Source organism: Myiozetetes cayanensis, unplaced genomic scaffold, assembly GCF_022539395.1.
Source record: "Myiozetetes cayanensis isolate MyiCay16 unplaced genomic scaffold, myiCay2020 scf5-8, whole genome shotgun sequence".
NCBI lineage: Eukaryota > Metazoa > Chordata > Aves > Passeriformes > Tyrannidae > Myiozetetes > Myiozetetes cayanensis.
The window spans coordinates 8,543,131-8,563,113 of NW_026087742.1; the positions used below are offsets into that span (position 1 = coordinate 8,543,131).

The 19,983-nt window shown below is 38.3% G+C and overlaps 1 protein-coding gene across 1 annotated transcript in view; it reads left to right on the forward strand.

The window, feature by feature from the left end:
* ROBO1 (roundabout guidance receptor 1) overlaps positions 1-19,983 on the forward strand; it is a 703,140-nt gene that overhangs the window by 658,958 nt on the left and 24,199 nt on the right. The window contains 5 exon segments of the mRNA XM_050332388.1: positions 372-543; positions 7,738-7,935; positions 11,360-11,386; positions 14,039-14,081; positions 17,774-17,928. Coding sequence (XP_050188345.1) covers positions 372-543; positions 7,738-7,935; positions 11,360-11,386; positions 14,039-14,081; positions 17,774-17,928 — 595 coding nt within the window.

Genomic DNA, 19,983 nt, shown 5'->3' on the forward strand with positions numbered 1-19,983 from the left:
AGAATTGCAAATTCATTAAACTGAATGCTCTTACTTAGTTGTTTATGTGACCAGTTCTTGGCTACGGGGCCTCCCTATCCTGTTCTGTGCTATTAATGCTTTTAGTTTTATTAACACCAGTTGAACTCGGAATGAATTATGACAAACCCATCAAATAATGGTGGTAGTTGGACCTGCTCTTTGGAACAAAAAGTACCTTTTCATTATCCGTAGAGTGCCTAGGACAGCAATCCGTGACTGCAGGTGTTGAAGTAGTGACCAATTATAAATTCCTTTATCCAGGAGAAAGGAATGTGTCATCTTTCCTTCCGCCTATCCTTCGGTGTTGAATGTTGAACATTTATGCACACCATGCACTCACTTCCCTGCAGGTTTGGTGTCTTGGCAATGAAAGTCGATACCACATCAACAAGACAGTGGATGGTACCACCTTCTCCGTGGTCATCCCCTCCCTGGTTCCTGGTATTCGATACAGCGTGGAAGTGGCAGCAAGTACCGGGGCAGGACCTGGAGTGAAAAGCGATCCCCAGTTTATCCAATTAGGTAAGCCTGCTGGTAATCCAGCCTGGTGGTTTCCATGATTTCTGTTTGTTTACTTTTGTCCTTTATGGCACCGGAAATACTTTCAAAGACAAGTGAAATAGATAGCGTTACTTGATCCCTGGAATAGCAGGATTTGGCATTTCTGGTTTAAAACTTGCTTTGCAACTGCATTCTAAAGGTGGGGTTATAATAACACAGGGTTTTTTAGTCTCCCAATTCAGGAGTTTGGTTGTTGACTTTTCAAAGTGAATTTTCAGCCTCAAGACTGGTGCAATAAAACATGTAGGGGAGTATGAATCACTAAGTGTTGAATCACTTTAGTTTAGGGATGTAATTTGTCTTGATCAGATTTTATCTTTATTGAGAAAAAAAAAATTCCCAAGCATGCTAAAATTAGGCACAATAAATATCAACTCTGTGTGAGACCTAGTAAATAACCTGAGTACAGGAAAAGGAGGTACCCAGATGATTTACAATAATCTTGACCTTCTAATTTCATTAACACCAAACATCTCTGTCATAAACTCTCATCAGGGGCCTTGCTCCTGGAGCTTTCTGGGAGAAGTGCATCTTTGCTGTTGGTTAACTGAAGATTATTCAAAGTAGCTTTAAGTATAGTCATATGCTGCTTTACTGGTATGCCTGTAGCAAAATACCTTATCCTTACAGTGTAGAGTTGTGAAATCAAGCTCAGCAGGTTGCTTTGGGCTTTATGTCCTGTCTGTCTCTGTATCATTAGTAGATCTTCCTTCTTATTTCACTTGTTGTATTTAAAAAAATCTATAATTAACAGCATGTGAAAACAAGACAGAGCGACTAATATGGAAAATTATATGTACAATTTCCTTGACTATTAAAGTGAATTCCCCCTTTAACTTAGTTAAATTATGCAGGCATGTGGCTCCCCATTACATAGATAGAGATTTTACAACAAAATGACACACCACTTGTATGATATTCCATTAATATGGAATTAGTACAGGGAAACCCCATAGTTATTTGTTGGATTGCTCTCTTCCTACAGCCAGCTACCATTCCCAGCTTCCTACAGTCAGCTTTCCAGTCAGCTTTCCAGGCTTAAGTTTTGAAAATTCTACATTAGTGAGACTCATGAGGATAACCTCAAATGTTCAAAGCCAAAGATTTCATAAACACTTTTTTTTTCCTCCCCCATTTCTCTGATGATAAGCAAATGCCAATGAAGGTGAATTTTATAATGGAACTTAATCATTTTGAGGTTTTGGTATGTGGAAAAAGAAACAAATGAGACTGTTGGGGGAAGATTTCTGCCTGCTACGGGGTTCCTGGCTTTTCCTGGCACTGTGTTAGAAAACAAGAAGCAATCACACACCTCAAAAGGTGTTTAGATGTGCAAGTCTTGTAGAATACGTGTATTTCCTTGTGGTTGGAGTTTGCTTTCGTAGTCTTCACCGCTTGCTTCTTATTAAGTGACGTGGCCAGTTCCAGATATGCTGTAGTAAATCCTATAATTTGGTTGTTTCATGGCAAAGATCTGGAGTCTTGTGGATATCCATGCCACAGGAAGCAGCACAGATAAATACCTAGACAGTCCTGCAGAAGGCTGCTGAAAATTAGTACTTAAATTTAAGGAGTACTATCCTTTGGTAGCACAGATCAACCTAAAATCATACAGGTAGAAGAGTGGCTGCTGTTTATCCAGCTCCACCCTGTAGTACAAGTTCCCTCAAGGAACAAGCCCCCTCAAGGAATCGCATTCTTAGTTTTCAGAAGTGCTCCCAGCATGGGGGTGGAACATTAGAATTTTCTGATAGCTTTCTAAAGAAGGGAAATTAATTTGTTGATTCCATCAGTTGGCACTTTTCACCAGCAGTAAATAACATGGTTCCAGAGAGACAGAAGGGAGGCCAAGGAGGGGGAGGGAACAGGACTAGGAATGATGCTTTTAGAAGGTTTGAAACTGTCCTTACTCTCTGTACCTACATGCTCTAGGAACTATGAGCTTGCTACCAACAGCTTCAAGTTTCTGCATTTCTGGCACTGGCCTCAGCTATTCCTTCAGGAAGTCTTTTCCTGATATCTGAATTAGTACAATCTTTCCCCTTTAAAAAAAAAAAATTAAGAATTCCATGTGCAGAAACAGAACATATTATGTGATTTAGAGGTTCACTTTTTTTTAAGAACTTTTCATTCAAGACTAAGATCTGTCTCCTCATAATGTGTTTTCCTTACAAAAACGTGAGACTGGGTTGTGGCAGGCTCTGTGCTGTGTGGGGTGCTCCCCACAGATGAGATGTGCCTGGGTAGAGTCTCAGCCAGATGTGTGACAGGAGAAAGCTTCACCTTTTGGAGGCCGCCTTCCCGAATGAGAACAAGAGGGGAGGACAGGAGACATTGGATTCCCTGGGAGCTGAGGCGTGCAATCACAGTCCCATGCATCAGCTGAGCTGTGATAAATGACCTTGTGCACACACTTAACCTGTTACAAAGACAGGTACAAATTGTAAGCTCCAAGCTTTTTCATTTTCCACGTCTCAGCTGACATGAAGCAGCTCACTGAGCTGTGGTACCCCAGACTTCCCATGCCACCAGGGACAAGACAACGATATAACTTGCTTGTTATTCATAAAATCACCTTCCAGTGTTTAAAATCATGAGATCAACTGAAAAAATCATGTGCCTTCTTAAAACACACCCTCCATGAGGCTTCTGAATTTTCTTGTAGGCTTTTGAATAACCTTTTAAAGCTTTCTGTGGAATTGCAAGGACTGGAAATCAATTTGTTTGTTTGTTTTAAAAGAAAATATGGTATTTTGCGTAAAGACAGACTGCAAGAGCTTTGTTGTTAAGGAAAAAAATTGTTATTTTTTTAGAACTAGACACAGTACAACTTGCTATATTATGCTTATAATACTGAGCTGTGGACAAACAAAATCGTAGAATTTCAGTACACCACTTTTGTCTTCTCACAACACGTAACTTGAAGGCATCATTTACAAAAATGCTTTATGCAAAAAGATGAGAATCAGCACAACATTTCAACATTTTTTTCCTGATCTCTGGCCTAACTTTTACAAATTAATGGGATACTACCTATGGGAGCTTGGTAGTATTACCTATGCTTATTGACAAGTAAGTAGTGACATTGGAACATGTCTCAACATACTTTGTTACCAGTACCAGCTCTGAGAAGCCCTACAACTGTGGTTAATGTTGCTCTTAAACACACAATTTGTATGAATATATGGTATGCAGTTATTTGTTATTAGGGGTCTGCACAATTACTGCACAATTAAATGTTGAGTGTAATATTCAACCATTGGATGTCTCAAGTGTACAAAGCACAAGAAAGTCTCATCGAATCTTTATTGTTCTAATTTCTTCATTTAGGGGATGTGATTTGGGAACTAGCTAGCATGTCTTCAGGGCATTCTGTCAGCCCCTTTTTTCGTTGATATTTTTGTTTGTGGCCCGCAAACAACTTTTTTCCTCTCTCAGCAAACCAGTTTGGTGCTGTCTCCTCAAACTTTATGTTTTAAGATAGAATTGCAGAAATGATATTTTACCAGTTTTGGAAGCATACATAACTAGAAAGGAGACAAAATAGCATATTCTCATGTTGGTAATATTTTACCAAATAATTTTCATATAGCATCACAAACATATGTTTGAGAAGACACTTAGGCAATATGTTACAGTTTCCAGGTGTTTTGCAAATTTTTATTTGTCAAAATTAGCAATATTAACAGCATTTAGATATTTCTACTTGCTGTTTGTATATTTTGTATACTGAATGAGACACATATGGAAAAGTACCATTCTGTAGGTAGTACATGTGCAAGGCCAAGTTAAGGCTCCTTGCACACCTGTGAACCTGGAATTTCCAGTCTTTTTTGAATCTTTGGTATTCTAATCTTAATTGGAATGTATGTTGCAGTATATTAATCTTTAATTTATGCTTTAGCAACTTAACGATAGCTTTTACGTTATTATTATTTATATGAATATTTAACATTGGAGAATTAGAGGTTCCAGTTCTTCTCTGTGTAAATTCTAATTAGTTTTCATTGAAGTTTGAAACTTGGAGCTTCAAGACAGTCAAATCGAGTAGCTTATGAGCAATAGCCATAGCAACATTATCTGTGATTAAAAGGAATGCTCTTATCTTGGGGTAGAAGAAGGCATGAGTCACTGTGATAATGTGCTGGTTTCAGGGAGTTGTGAGATCAGCCTGCTCCAAAAACTCTGAGGCATTTTCAAGTACATGAAATGCTGCTGCTGCTGCTGCTCTGGCAGTAGGATGCACTTTGCTGCAGAATGTTTATGTTCACTTATTATTTTGGCACATCTCCCCGAGGAGTGCAAGCAGCAACAGGAATGTTCATTATGAACCATTTATATTTCAATCAAAGCTTCCAGAAATTTCCTGGGATGAAGAAAAATTACTTTTTGTTTTTTTCCTTCAAGAACTTTTTTCTTGATTGATCATTGAGGATTTCACAGGGCTGTTACGGAGAGGGAAGATGTCCTTCTCAAAGAAAGGCTCCTGAGATAAAGGTCCTGGAAATTTTTAGGGAAGAGGAGTTCACTAGATTTCATTCCCTTTGCTTTATATTTAGCTTACTTTCTATTTTTGAATTATAAGAGGAGTAGGACATGGGTCAAATGGGACCTCTTGAAAGCCTTTCCATCTCCTTTTCCCTGATGCTGTTTATATAACTGAATGTGAATATAGACCATTTTTCTCTTCCCCATGTCTGTAAATAAATACCAGCTAATGGAATAGCTCTAACAGTCCACCCATATACAACGTGCCATAAGCCTAATGTCTTAAAAGTAAGCATATTATTTTGCTTGCAATGACAAGTCAAATAATAGCATGAAATTACCGTTAATTAAAAAGTAGAATAATAAACGTTCAAAGAGATTCTTCAGGATTTTATAGTCTTCAGGAAGGCATTGACTGAACAATGCAAAATGTTTGTGTATGTAAAAGTAGTGTCTTTCTGTATGGCTGAATGGTTGACATGTTTAAAAAGCATTCGTGTTTGTTTTTTGAGTTTCTGATATTTAAAAAGCATTCTTGTTTGTTTTTTGAGTTTGTGATTATTTTTTTTCTCCTGGATTTATTGTCTTAAATACATATATTTTAAGGATTAGAGAAAAATATTTATTAGTCTTCCAGATTTATTCGGGACCATAGGCTCTCCATAAATCTTTTGCTCTATTCCATTACATTGTATAAGGTATTGTAGCTGTTTAAAAACACAGAAATTACTCATTTTGAAAAGAGACTGATGATGCAAGTTCTCATATCTTAATATGGCCTCAGCTGCAGAGAGACAAAAGATGAGATAGAGAGTGACAGCTTTAATCCATTGGTCACAGTATACTTTATACGTTTAAGCCCATCTGGCCACTTGTGTGGAACTTCACTTGGCTGTCTCCATAAAATCTGAAGCAACCCATCTTAACCTTGCACAAATAGGCATGAAATCCATAAACCCAGCAGACACAAAGGGTGTATTAGGAAGAAAAGAATGTGTCTGCCTGGTGAACTTTCAGGCTAGGCAGTGCACTTAGGATCGCAGGAGATAAAGGGACCCGAAATATGAAATAAGATTTCCAATAAGGTGTCAGGCAGATGCGGGGGTGATTTCTCGGCAAAACAGATATATGACTTCAGTGTTGCAAAAACTGGAATCTGGAATTCTTCCCTGGAAGAAGCTGTTATTAATTTAACCATTTCCCATTCATAAAGGTGTCGTTTTCCCAAGGAGGTTTGTCATTTGTGTAATTCGCTGTGATTCAGTCTCTTGTTTGTATTGCAATTTCTTATATATTGTTTCAGCTTTCTTTGAAGTAACCCAAGGTGTCATCATAAAAAAAATTCTATGCACTACCTAATTTTTAGGGAAAAGGTATTGTTTTTTAAGTAAATAGGTTTTCATTTCTTATATAGTTCATATTATTAGAATTAATAACAGCACCTTTCTCTTAAAAACACTTATCTCTCATTCTGAATTTCATGTCACTACCAATAGTAAAAAACAACTATCTGTTGGATATACACGGGAGTGAAAATGGGTATTTCAAAGAGTAAGCTGTGGAATGTGTAAAGCAATATCCGCTCCGAGTAAAGGTTTCAAATTCTTGCCCTCACCCTGTGCAGTAATGAAATTTCCAGTAAGCACTCACTGTAGTGCTAAAGCACATCAGGAAAGCAGTATTTTGTCTTTTGGTTGCTTCACTTCGGTTAGCAAGCGTTAGTCACTAAACTGAATCTTCTTACTGCTGCTCCTAGAAGGTTCCTGCAAAAGTTCTGTAGAGCGTAAAAGACCAATTCTTATAGGTGTGATCTCTATTTAAAAGAAAAATAATAATAATGTGTGGAAAAATACATGTTCTTTATTTTGACATGGAGTATTTAATGATAAACTGATTTTGAAAAACACTGCTTGTTCAGTACTCATGAGGCTGCTTGGCTTTTTTTTGCCAGTTCATTTTTTAGTTATCCTTTAGCTTTTACATCCATGTCTAAGAGGGCAGGATTGGTTATTTTATACTTTTGCTTTTTTACATCCTTTAAAATATTCAGTCTTTTTTTAATTGAGGTCAAAGTGAGAGACTGAGAGACTGCAAAGAGTACATTAGACTGGTAATACAAGATTTAAGTAATCTGTCAGGAACTACTTGATTAAAAGGTATCCCTCAATACCAACCTCATGTGAATGTAGTTTGAATTTTTTATTCTGTGATTTTCAGTGGGTGTTTGAGGAGCTGATTTCTACCTGTTGACAGAGCCCTGATAACACTACTTCTCATGATTTGAGCTTGAGCTTTCTTTTGCTTGCTGTGTTCTTTGCTGATTTTCTGAATAATTTCATGAAGCTGATATTTCTTTGCTAAAATAAAAAAGAATAAATACATAGCAGTCTAAAAGTTTGTAATTTATGAGCCTAATTTTCTGTTTGTGTGCCTGGTAGCCTGATTTTAGCAGGTTTCATAAACAAACAAAAGTCAGTGATATTGGAGGTACCTGTCTTGTATGGAAAACAAAGCATTTCTATCAAGACCTGTAAAAAGAGATTTTGAAGAGCAGTCTTAAGGATTTGACCTTGAAAAACTGGACTACAGTTATGTTAGTTCTTTCCATGGTGCCTTTTACAGCTGATCATTCAAATTAATTGGCCGTTTCGGGCGTCTCTGTTTCAGATTCTCACGGAAACCCTGTGTCTTCAGAAGATCAAGTCAGCTTAGCCCAGCAGATCTCTGATGTAGTGAAGCAACCTGCCTTTATTGCTGGAATTGGTGCAGCCTGTTGGATTATCCTTATGGTCTTCAGCATCTGGTTGTACCGCCACAGGAAGAAGCGGAATGGACTCACGAGTACTTACGCTGGTATCAGAAAAGGTGCCGTATTCATGTGTTTCGGTCTGCTGGCTGCTGAATGCCCGTTTGCTGGCCATTTACTTGGTCATCAGTCTCTTGTCCTTCTAAGACCCCAGTAAGGAATTATCAGAGTGCTTCGATACTTGCAGGAAGTGTGGATTGGGAACCAGGGCAGAAAGCAGCAAAATTTACGTAACGTGTGAAATCTGCCTTTAAAGCCTAAGTCTTTAGCAAAATACCTAGACTAGGTTTTCATAAAGGTACTCCTACAAAGGAGAAGTGTAAAGATGGATTTAAGGCTGGGAGCTTCCAGTATGCCCTTGCTGTCTGACACTGTACCATCTGAAAAGGAGCCAAGTGGATGGTAGTTCGTTGTCCTGTTCAGCCCTTTGCTTGCTGCTGGGAACGCTAACAGTGGTGTACATTACAGCAACGCTTTTGGTGTGTGTACCTGGAGTTTCTTCTGTTCTGGGGGAATGTGGTGAAGTGGCTGTTTTGCAGAGGCACAGCGGTCAAGTCTGCTTTCCAAGGCTCTTTTCGTAAATGCTGTCGTGAGACCCTTTGCTGGGACTGGATTCTGGGGCTGTCACATCCTGCATCTGCACTTGGTTAGAGCGGCAGCAGTGGGGCCAGCTTAAAGCATCCTCCATTTTCGTGTTATTTCATGTTGTTGACACCTTTTATATCCCATTGTCAGTGGACAAGCAGCGCTTTACAGTATACTCTCTGACAAACAGAGCTAGAATCTCTTCCTGGAAGATCTGCTGGAATAAAAACTGGATTCCTCCTGATCCAATAATCTTTTGATTAAGCCCCAAAGTTGAAGTTGAATTCAATGAGCTGCAGTTCATTACATCTCAAAGCAGTACCTCGTAGGCACTCCTAGAGCGCAAACTATAAAATTTGGAATTAATCAGAAAATGGGAGATCCTGCTTTTGGAGGAATAGCAGGAAAATATTTGATATTTAGCAATCAAAAGATAGGCCTAGGCTTCAAAGGTGGACACATCTTAATGTACAAAAAGTGTCATGCGATTCCATTCTTTAGTCCCTTCAAGAGTGAATGCGTGACGGGCAAGAAAAATAGGCAAATCTAACACAAATGTTTTTAAACAGTAACAATGTGTTGCTATGTAAAAGCAGCAGTGCTAAAAATATCACATGAGTGAGTGGAAACATGGAAATAATTCTGGAGTGTTGCAGAGTTGAGATGTCCTCCCTGCTTATTAAGTATCAATGCTCACTGTAGACTTCAGGCACAGTGGTTGTAGCGGAGTTGTAGCCACTGGAATCAGGAAGGAGTTCCACTGTTCTGCTGGGATTTCTTAGCTAGGACAGACTCCCACGTTGTGCTGCATTGGCCTGGGCTGTTTTGTTTTACTAATAGCATGCTGCCATACTGCCTTCCTACAGTTCTATCCAACTAACATCCCTGTGCTCTCAGCAGTACCTGTGGTTAAGCAAAAGGCATACAATTTGCCCTTAAAAATGGTTGCTTCGGTGACATCAGCTATTGTTCAAAACAGCTTGGTTTTTTTCCCAACATCTATATAAATGTCTTTTGTTTGATTTGGTGGGGATTTAAATGAAACTACGCAGAAAAGTAGGGTCTGTATCTCCAGTATCAAGTGTTCTTCAAGAAAAAAAGCAATCTTTAGTAAAATATAAATTGTGAAGTAGTTTGCCACTCTGCAGGGCATCAAGTCACAACTGCAAGCCCAAACTTTCTTCAGTCTTGCAATTCTTTATTTATTTTTATATTTAGCTTCAGGCCTGACATCTGTTAAAATACTTCACTACTCCCACACATACATATTGTACTAGCAGTCTTACACACTCAGAAGAGTTTATTAATAGACGCTCTAAGAAATAAGTTGTTCTTTCGTATGGTGGTGATAAAATTTCTTTTAGTTGAGCCTCTGTTCATCTGTTCCTCAGTTCCTTAAGAAACTACACTAGATTTAGTACTTAGCTCATAGAAGAGTAACAAGACAGTAGTTTGAGATTTTTTTCGTATCCTTGTGATTGCAAATTAATTTTGAGATTCTTGATTCTCTTTTGAATAGCTGGGGTTTAGATGCACTTTTCTATTTTGGTGAAAGCTTGTTACTATGGTTCTGTATTTTTGAATGTAGCTAAATTATACCTGACTGTGTGAAAATGCCTAGCCCAAAGAAAATACAATGGAATTCCCAAGATAAAGAGCTTTGCTGTAAATGCAGCCTGAAATGGGCAAATGCTCCAAGGTTTTCCTTTCTTTGCTTAGTGTTATATCCGTGGAAATAAATTGGCTTGGTGAAAGAGGGAAAATCTACAGCATATCCTAGATTATAACAACAAGACACTCTGAACTCCCCCCAAACATCAGAGTTGTTACAGAAATTACATTAAGAAGTCATTCTCTTAGACAGAACCTTTTCTTTCTGTAACAGGTTTGCTGATCAAATTCCATCTCAAGGCTATTTTAGGGAATATTTTATTGTTTTTCTTACCTTTCTCTTGCCCTTAGATAGAGAAAAGGCAATGTTAGCCTTATTCTGCCCATCAGTGGTAGGGAAACTATACTATCTTGTCAACAGGAGGGGGAGCATGTGCTAATAGGAAGAGCAGATGCTGGTGCTCTGTATTTGGATTAGAGACCCTATTGATCCAAAGAGGATTTATAGTAGCTGTGAGAGAGAAGATTGTCAAGCAATGTCATTGTTCCATCGTTAACCTTTCCCTCTTAAAGCCAAGGGTTGAAAGGTAGAAAGGTGTTACATCTAGGGAGATATTCTACTCCTTTTTTTGTGATTATTTATGAAAGGAAGAAAGAAAAACTCTGTTCGAGGGTCTCGTCTATGAAAACAGAAATTAATTGCTGCAATAGATTTTAGTGCCTTTATTGCAGGGAGAGTTGGTGCCATTCTTGATTCAGAGACAGTAAAACAGCAGTTCTCTTTGTTCCTTTTTATGATTATTATTTCCTTACTGAATACTTAAGTGTGCCTATTAGTTCAGCGTAATGAGCATTTACTTAGTGAACTGCAGATAAGATTCAATAGGACTTTGATAAGGCTTTGTTAAGGAATTTGTCATTCTGCATTCTAAAATGATTAACAGTGTGGGGGTTTTGTTTGTGCTAGGATTTTCAGGAAAAAAAAAACCGTTAAAATACCAAACTGAGAGGGATTTGAAAGGCTAAACCACAATCAGGTCTTCTCAGGAGCACAATAGAATATCAAGCTTTTTTTTTCTTTTCCTTTTCAGAGTAGTACCTGCAGAGACAAGCTTCTTTCTGAATTGCAATTTTAATTTTATTTTTATATCAGTGTGACTGAACTACTGGGTTAGTTATATACATTTGTTTTATGTTCAGCTGTCTGCTAGGTTTATACTAATGTGGTATGTTTCCCTTTCTCTCTTCAGCTTAATAACCAGTTTGTATTTTGTTTTGATTTTTCAGTCCCGTCTTTTACCTTCACACCAACAGGTATATATTTGCACTTTTCCCCCCTTCTTTGTTACTTAAGCATGTGTTTGTGGTACTGTTTCTCTTTTTTCTGACATAACCAACCAGCCCAGCTGTTCTGAAGGGTTTCTTTGAACAGTTCCATTAATGACAGCTATCATTATTTGTTCTCTGAGTAGCGTGTATTTGCTTTGTGGCTGACAATTTTTTTTCCTGTTTGTGTGTACCATTTTGTAGCGTACCATTTCCTGCCAGCATGCCATTTTGTAGCATGATCTTGTCAGCTTGTACAGCCTGGGCTCTCTTCGTGGGTATTACAATGGAGTAGTGTGGCCTCCTGCATCTAGGGATGAAAAAGGTGCTTTTGATAGAGGAGGAATGACTTAACAGAGCCCAGATGCTGACTTGAAAGGGATTCAGTGGGATTATAGTTGGTGAAACATTTGCTCCTTTTTTTTTTCCTCTGAATCTGCCTTAATCCAGTGACCTAGGAGTTGTCTACTTTAGAAGACACGGAAAATCAAAGTGTTGTAGCTGTTAGATTTCTTTGCCTGCTGCCTTAAACCATATTTGTGCTATGAAATTTTTAAAAAATTATCATGTTCTGCTTAAACAGAGGTGCATTTAAAATTCAGTGCACGTTTACACTCATTTTCTATTTCCTTTTGTTTGGAAGTGTGTAAACATGACACAATCCAAACCATAGCCTACCAAAGTCCGTGAGAGCCTTTCTGTTCTGTAGAGCTGACCTTCAGTGGGTCCCACAGTCTGGCAGCTGAGCAGCTCATCCTCTGCAGTAGATACAATTCAACACATCCAGTACCCACTGGTATATACTGCATTTCTTGTAGCTACAGCCTGAGTGAACAGACAGGTTGTTTCTTCCTCAAGTGTTCTAAACCCTTTATTTTCCCAAGAGGTCTGTGAGACTTGCAGGACATGGATATCCAGGCAGGGTAAAAACCTCCTACCCCCTCCCCTGCACACTCAGGTTTACAGGGCATATTAGTTCATAATCAGCACTGGACTAATTTGGCCTCTGTGCAGCAGCTGAGTTACGTCCTTCAAGTTGGGCTGCAGACAAAGCAGACTCGTGTCTGTCTGTTCTCATCCCCACTGAGCAAACTGTACTGGGTTAGATTCTTATCCATGGGCTTTTCATCAATCCGGATAGTACCTTGTTTCAAAAGTCACCCTCTTATGTTCAGTGGAGTTGCTTCCTGCTCACCACAACTTAGAGTGGCCCTTAATATTTCTGAAGGCCTTTGAGATCCACGGTGCAGGCTTAATTCAGACTGTTATTATTTTGCTGTTACTTTAATTGGCTTAACAGAGAACTCCTATTGCAGTCTCAATTGGAGCACACTACTGAGGTTGGCAGGTTAGCTAACTTGTGTTTTCTCAGTTGAATCCTTAACAATAAAAAAAAAAATATCAAGGCTCCTTAAGATATGCCAGAGCTGCAAAATAAATAGCCCTGAGATTCTTAAAGAAGAGATTGGGAAAAACATAAAACATGTAAAACGTTAAAAGGGGAAAAAAACTGGGGTTTTTTTTCAATCCACAATCTCAGTCATTTGTTCCTTTGACTTGAAATGGAACCAGACCCTCCTCTTTAGCATTACCTATAGTAAAAGACTTACCTGTAGGAATGCATCCTACATTTTAATCCTGTTACTGTAATCGCTGCCAGCATTTATCTCTCTCTTGCAGACTCCCAGTTTGGAGTTCTACTAAACAGCAGAATTTGGCTGCTTGTTTTCAACACATTCCTAGTTGGAAAGCGTAGAATCCATCAGCATTTGCAGGGAGGAAATCTCCTTAACCCTTTGCCAAACCCAGTGCAAACCTGCAGAATTAATAGCACTGTTTCTTCTTGGATGTTTGCATCCTAAAAATGAACTTTTCGAACATCATGCTTCCTGTGAAGGATGAACAATGGCATGTAGACCTGCACTTTGTTAATGCAGAATGCTTCTGAAATGCCAACAAAATCATTAATTCTAACTTAAAAAGTATTCTTTCTGCCAGATTTTTTTTTTTTTAACCAAAATTCACACATTTATAATTTTAGATTAGGAAGTATTGTTTATAAATCCATCTGTAAAATGTTATAAAACGTGGAGCTTCTGTGGACTCGTTCCCTGAGTGTAGTGCAGTAGCGTTCAGAAAGTGAATGTATTTTTGCAGTAGCTTCAGCTGTAATGAGCCATTGTTTACACTGGAAGTAAGACCTGTTATAGAATCATGATACCTCTTTAATCATGCCAAAATAATAAGGTAGAGCAAAGCTTTAACATCTAACCATTCATGAAATAAATATATGACCTAAATTCTTCCACAGAGTAACTCCACTGAAGTCAGCAGAGTTATGTTAAGGATAAGTTCAACCTGATGTATGGCTTCCTGCTTTCTTAAGCAATTCATGTGTGTGTGTGTTTTTCAGAACAGAACTGAAATATAAAACCCTGTTGGGGCTAAGACTGGCATTTAGCAAGTATCACAAATATTATGTATAAACTTTTATTTGAAGCAATAGCTGGCAAAATGAGACTCAGAATTAATGTATAAACAATGCACATTTATTGTCTTAAACAAAGGCAAATGTAATACTGCTATTTCAGGAGTCTTATGATTTTATTTTTTTTTTTTTTTTATCTTTAACTATTTCAGTAACGTATCAGAGAGGAGGAGAGGCCGTAAGCAGTGGAGGCAGGTAATTATGTCCTTTATTCTTAAAGGTATAAATCATGTGCAACTAAATTTAAAGATGCCAGATATACAATTGTCCTTGTAAGTGATGGCAGAATAATCACTTGCAAAGATCTGTTCTAATTTGTTATATTAATTTATAAGTTGTAGCCATCTATTTTTCTGTTTAGAAGGAGGGTAGATGGTTTGAATTTTTAGGTTGACTTCCTAAAAATTGGTCAAAATACTTTAAGCTTTGTTAACCTGTAAAAACTGCATCTCAAAAAATGAGCAGCAGAGGGAGCGCTTTAACTTTGAAATAAAGACCTGGTTTACCACCTGATTAAGGGAGTAAAAGTAATTAAGTCGTAGCATTTATGAAGATTAAGAAATATAGCTGGTTCACAAATACTACAAAGAAAGAAAACGTTTACTGGAAAAAATTGCTGAAGACATAAACGGCTTATAAGGTGACATTTTAAGAGAAAATCTTTCTGTGAATGCAAAATACTTACAGCATTGCTTACAAGAGATGGGGCACTGAAGGAGAGGGAAACAGGTAGATTTTCAATTTACAGCCCCCCACTCTGAGAACCTGGCCTATTCCAAACTGAGGATGTAACTCGATTTAACTTATTACTTAATGAATGGCAGTGGTCAAAACAGTAATTACATTTCCTGCGTAGAGTTTTCTCCCAGAAGAAAAGGGAAGGTTTTAGAAAAAGGCAGGTCAAAGCAGTGAAACTTTAGCAGCACACCACTTTTTTTCTAGGTCACATTCAAACATGCCTTTTTAGAAGCATCTCAGTTAAAGATTTGGCTGAAATAAACACTAAGATCTCGGAGACCAGCTGGGCAACAAATTCCTGTATCAATTCCTGTTTCACAAGTGGCACCTTGTGGTTTCTAATTTGCAAGACCGTGCAAAAAAAATTGGTAATTGTGAAGATTAGGCATAAAATAAAACATTCCCGGTCTAACTGAATGCTGTGCAGAGGTGAGGCCACTCAGCTCCTGCTGCAGCTGAACCTCACATGGTAAGGGCAATTGCAGATATCTCGTGTCCAACACTGGATGCTGCTGCTTTGTCGTGGCCATAAATGCATGGAGGGAAACCTCTAAAACAGTTACCATGTGATTTTTGAATGGACAAATCTGTAAATCACCGGGCTGCTGCCTTCACTCCAGGATAGTGAGAAAATAAGAGAGAGTAGAGATGAACCCTCTCTTTCCCTGACAAGATTGTTCAAGAAGATACGCAGTTAACAGCCTTTGTGTTCTTTGTGCCACTGTGCTTTCTTGCTCTTCCCATAGCACAAGCTACACAAAGCACACTCACATAGACTCAGAGGACAGAAATGAACCCAGAAGTGTCTACATCATGTACAGTCATTTTGGTAGTGCTAGAGAAGCAGCATCAATTTTACTGTCCTAGTTTTCAGCAGCAGTGCCATAATCTAGCAGTGTAGTTGATTCAAGGTGCTGACATCTATGCTGGGTTTGTTCATTTGCATATATAGCATTTACAGCATTTATGATGTATCTTATTTTGTAGATTATGAAACATACTTCTGCAGTGTTAAAAAAAATTCTAAAAAAATGTTATTTTTGCACATGAAACCTTCCTCTGATGTTCAAACCTAAGGTTCTGACTTCCTTATTTTATATATGCAGTGTTTTGGAAAGGTTTAGCGTTTTTGCCAAGTGCGGTTATGTGAGCACGTGAAAGCATTTTTCAGAATTCAGAATGTCACAGTGATATATTTCAACCTAATCCCCACTTCTGTGATGCAGAAAAATATACCCATTTCTGTAGCAATCCCTTTTCTAGACAGGATTTGAGTAATGGTAATTGTGGTGGATTGACTCCAGCCGGCATCTAGGCATCCACACAGCCACTTGCTCGGTCCACTGTTACTCAGACCCAAAACAGAAATTCAGGGATTCAAGGAATTTGTTGCCAAGGTTAAAGATTTTTGGAAATTTTACTCTCAAATCAACACCACGCAAGCATCTCTTGCCTACAGTCCCACCTAAATGGCTCCATTTGGTAGAATCCTCATCTACTTATATACCTCACACCGAATTCCTTACATGACAGCAGGTGTGAATGCAAAGTAAATTTTAGAAACAAAGGATCTTTAACTCTCTATACAAAAATCACGGGTCTTTTTAAAGTGCTGAAACATTCTGGAATGCTTTGTCTCCTCTAAAAGCCTTGAGGTTGTAGTTTCATTGGAAGGGCAGAATGGTAGGGGAAAAAAAAAGCAAGGGTGTTTCAAATCAGCAGGCCTACAGAGCCCTATATTTATTTCAGATTTTTTTTAAAAAATACTTCTTTACTGTACATGCATTGGCTGGTTTGTAAGCCTGACAGCAAGTCAAGCCTCATCACCTCCTATGTTAAATTGTCAGATGACATATGCAGTACAGAAATATATATATACACATATATGTGTAGAACTCTTAAATGTCATTCTAAGACTATGACTTAAGCCTGCAGCACTGACAGACTCTATCCCCCACAACTAACTGCATGCAGTTTACATTCTCTACTTGCTGTTTAAGAGGATTAGCATATTTTATTTTTGAAGATCATCACATTTAATGTTATGGAAGCTAGTTTCTGCACTATTTTAAATGGAAAGTTGCCCGTTAAATCCTATGAGAAAGAGACTGTGTTATTTATATATATCCATATATATATATCTCTATATAGATAGATATGACAGTGGGTAAAACTGTCTATTTTTAAAAGCACCTTAGTTATCAAAGGCAATTTTAAATCGTATCGGGGTGCTATTTATGTGGGACTGTAACATCCACTGCATTTTTAGCGTGAAAACTTCAGAGGCACCGAAGATTCTACAGAACATTCATCAGAAATGTTCAGCACTCACTAGAAAAATTCAGCAACTTGGAAAACAAGAAATGCTGTTTCTTTCTGCTGATGGCAGGAACATGCTTTATTCCAAGTGCAGGCAGTAAGCAGCATTCATATCTGGAATTTTTAAGCTGTTAAGTATTCCCAGTTACTTTAAACTTTCTTAGGAGCTGCTGCTGTTCCGCTCACACAAAGATTAAGAGAGTGGCGTACTCGTTAGCAAGGGTGTGTCACCCACTCAGTATGGTTGGTGAGATCCAAATGCTCCCAACCACAGAGGTTTCTGTTATCTCCTGTTCCCTTTGATCCACTGCAGTAGTAATATCTAATGGTGAGGAGAACTTGGCTCCATAAATCACCAAGAATTTGGAACTATTCACAGCCAAATTTGGCTCTTATTTGTCCATATCCATCTTGCTTCCATGTGTGAATTTTTTGTTTGTTCGACTTGCCAATTTCCTTGCTTTCTTAAAGAAAGGGTGAAGGGGCAGAAAACTAAAAATACAATCTTCCAAGAAAAAGAATTTAAAACAAAATTAAAACCAAAGTGACAGGTAAAGGTTGCTCACCAGTATACATATGTAGTTCAGCAAAATGAACAGATGTTGTCCTTGGCTGTTCACTTTAGCTTTTTAGCAAGGACTAGGTTATATAAGAGGCTAGAAACTGTTAAATAATTGATTCAATCTGCATTTTCCAATGCGTTTTCCAAAGGCCAAAGCCTTTAGACATATGCTATTATTTCGTAATATCTAACCTTTTGAGAAGAGTGTAACTGCAATGTGGAAATGCTTTTGTTTAATTTTTTAAATGACCAAGCTTTGTTTTTAAAGGCCAGGACTCCTAAACATCAGTGAACCAGCCACTCAGCCATGGCTAGCAGACACTTGGCCTAACACAGGGAACAATCACAATGACTGCTCCATCAACTGCTGCACCTCTGGCAATGGAAACAGTGATAGCAACCTCACAACGTACAGTCGACCAGGTTAGATATGTTTCTACCTTGCTAAGGAATCTTCTTTACAGAGTATATGCTTCTAATACCTGAGAAAGTGTACAGGTTTGTCTGCTTTTTATTTCTAATGCATTTAGACTTAATAGAGTTTCTCCTCTATGTCATGGTTATGCCTCTTGTCCCCTTTTGCATCCTTTTTTGGTCCCCTTTGGAGAGTTGTAGCAAGCTGTAGGCTGAGGGAGTCCCTGCAAAGTTCACTGCTACCAAAAGTCACACTGAGCTGACATGTTTCAGCCTCTGAAAAGGGCACATGAGGTCATTTTTAGGTTGTTCTGTACTTCCTTGTTGATTGGATGGAGAAAGAGAAGCACTGAAATGACACTAACAAGATTTTCCTTCTGGTTTGGGGATGACGGGAAGCAAGAAATAAAACATTGCTACAGTACCTGCAGCAAAGTCAGTCTATTTTGACACATTCAGAACTTCCCTTGGAGAGCCATTCCATACAAAAGGGGATAGCTGGTGTTCTGGTTAGGGTGTGTGGATAAGAAAGTTAACTTCACACCCTGAAAGCAAGTATAAAACGTTAGGTTAAATGGTAGTTCCTGGGAGGTTGGACAGACTCACTGCACTTAGAGAAAATCTCATGAGTTCCATGGGAACACTACTGGGGAAATATATCTTGAAGTGCTAATTGTTGCACATTTTCTTTTAAACACACCCTAGGTTCCTTTTGTTTTAACCCAGTTTGTGTTGCTGGTGAGGAATGAAATGAGTCTTTTCCACTACCACCACCTCTGGCTGGTTTTGGCTCGCAGCATGTCCCAGCATTTCAGAGGGGGAGTATGATCACCTGTGGTGAAGTTGCATAAGTGCAAAGCAGCATTACCTCCTGTAATTAATGTGAAACCAGCTCTAATGGCTGGTAATGCATGGATGGTGGTAATGGTAATTCATCTCCTGCAATAATGCTGTCTGGCAGTGACCAGTGCCAGGTTCTTCAGATGAGAGATTGTGACATTAGAGACTTGGATCTCACTCTGCCTGAGGACGTCACATCCACAGCTACCTGTGTAAAAACATTTCTGGTACAGGGGTACTGCACTGTGGCAAGGACAGACATAGCAAATTCTAGTTATTGAAACTTAACACATTCAGGAAAGGAAGAGAACGCACGTTTTTGAGGGTTGAAAACTGTTATAACATCTTGCAATGAGCTGCAGTGGATTCTTCCTCATTTTGGCTTTCATGTTAAGCTTGGTTGTGTTGCAAAGGGAATCCTTCCTTTCAAGTAGAACTTTTGAGCTTGGGGGTCAGAAAACGTGTTCATAAGGGTCTCTTCTGTCCTGGAAAATCTGACAAGTGTTTTTAATTCTGTCAGCTTGGGCTTGGTTACTGCTCTGAGGCAGCAGCGATGGATATCCCCTCTATAGCTGTGAATATGCTAAGTGGCTTCATTTTTAATAGCTTTTAAGTCTTCCAAGTCTACAGAGTGGGAACAGATTGCTCCGAAAGTTAGTGTTATGAAAAAATCTAACAGAATAAATTTTCTGTTATGTAGGTAAATGAGTTTTAAGTACTTTGTTTGAGGAATCCTAATGTGTCTGTGTTAAAAAAAAAAAAAATGTACCTACCACACATACTGTATTGATTATATTGCCTTACACAGAAATCAGAGGTAGCTGCAAATGGAAGGAGGTAAATGTATAAGTGACTCTTACATTATAGAATATAATTCAGTAGGTGAAAGAAAAAGCAGAAATGAAAACATTTAAACAGTAGAAGTCAAGAAGTTGAAGACTGTGAAGCAATAAATAAAAGAAGCAATAAATAACATCTCACGTAAGAAAGAAAAATATATCAAAATAAAGAAAAATGTATCAAACCAGAAAAACCTTCAAGGAAGCACAGGCTGGAGGGCATGAAGTGTACAGTGATAAGCTCTCTGTGGCGTGTTGTGATATTGTTCTTTAGTCACTGAAAATGTGGATCAGTGGTTTTTATCCTCAAGTAGTATTTTATATCTCTTTCTCAGGAAATATTCCTCAAATATATGTATGTATTAGGGAATAATTTTGAAACTGA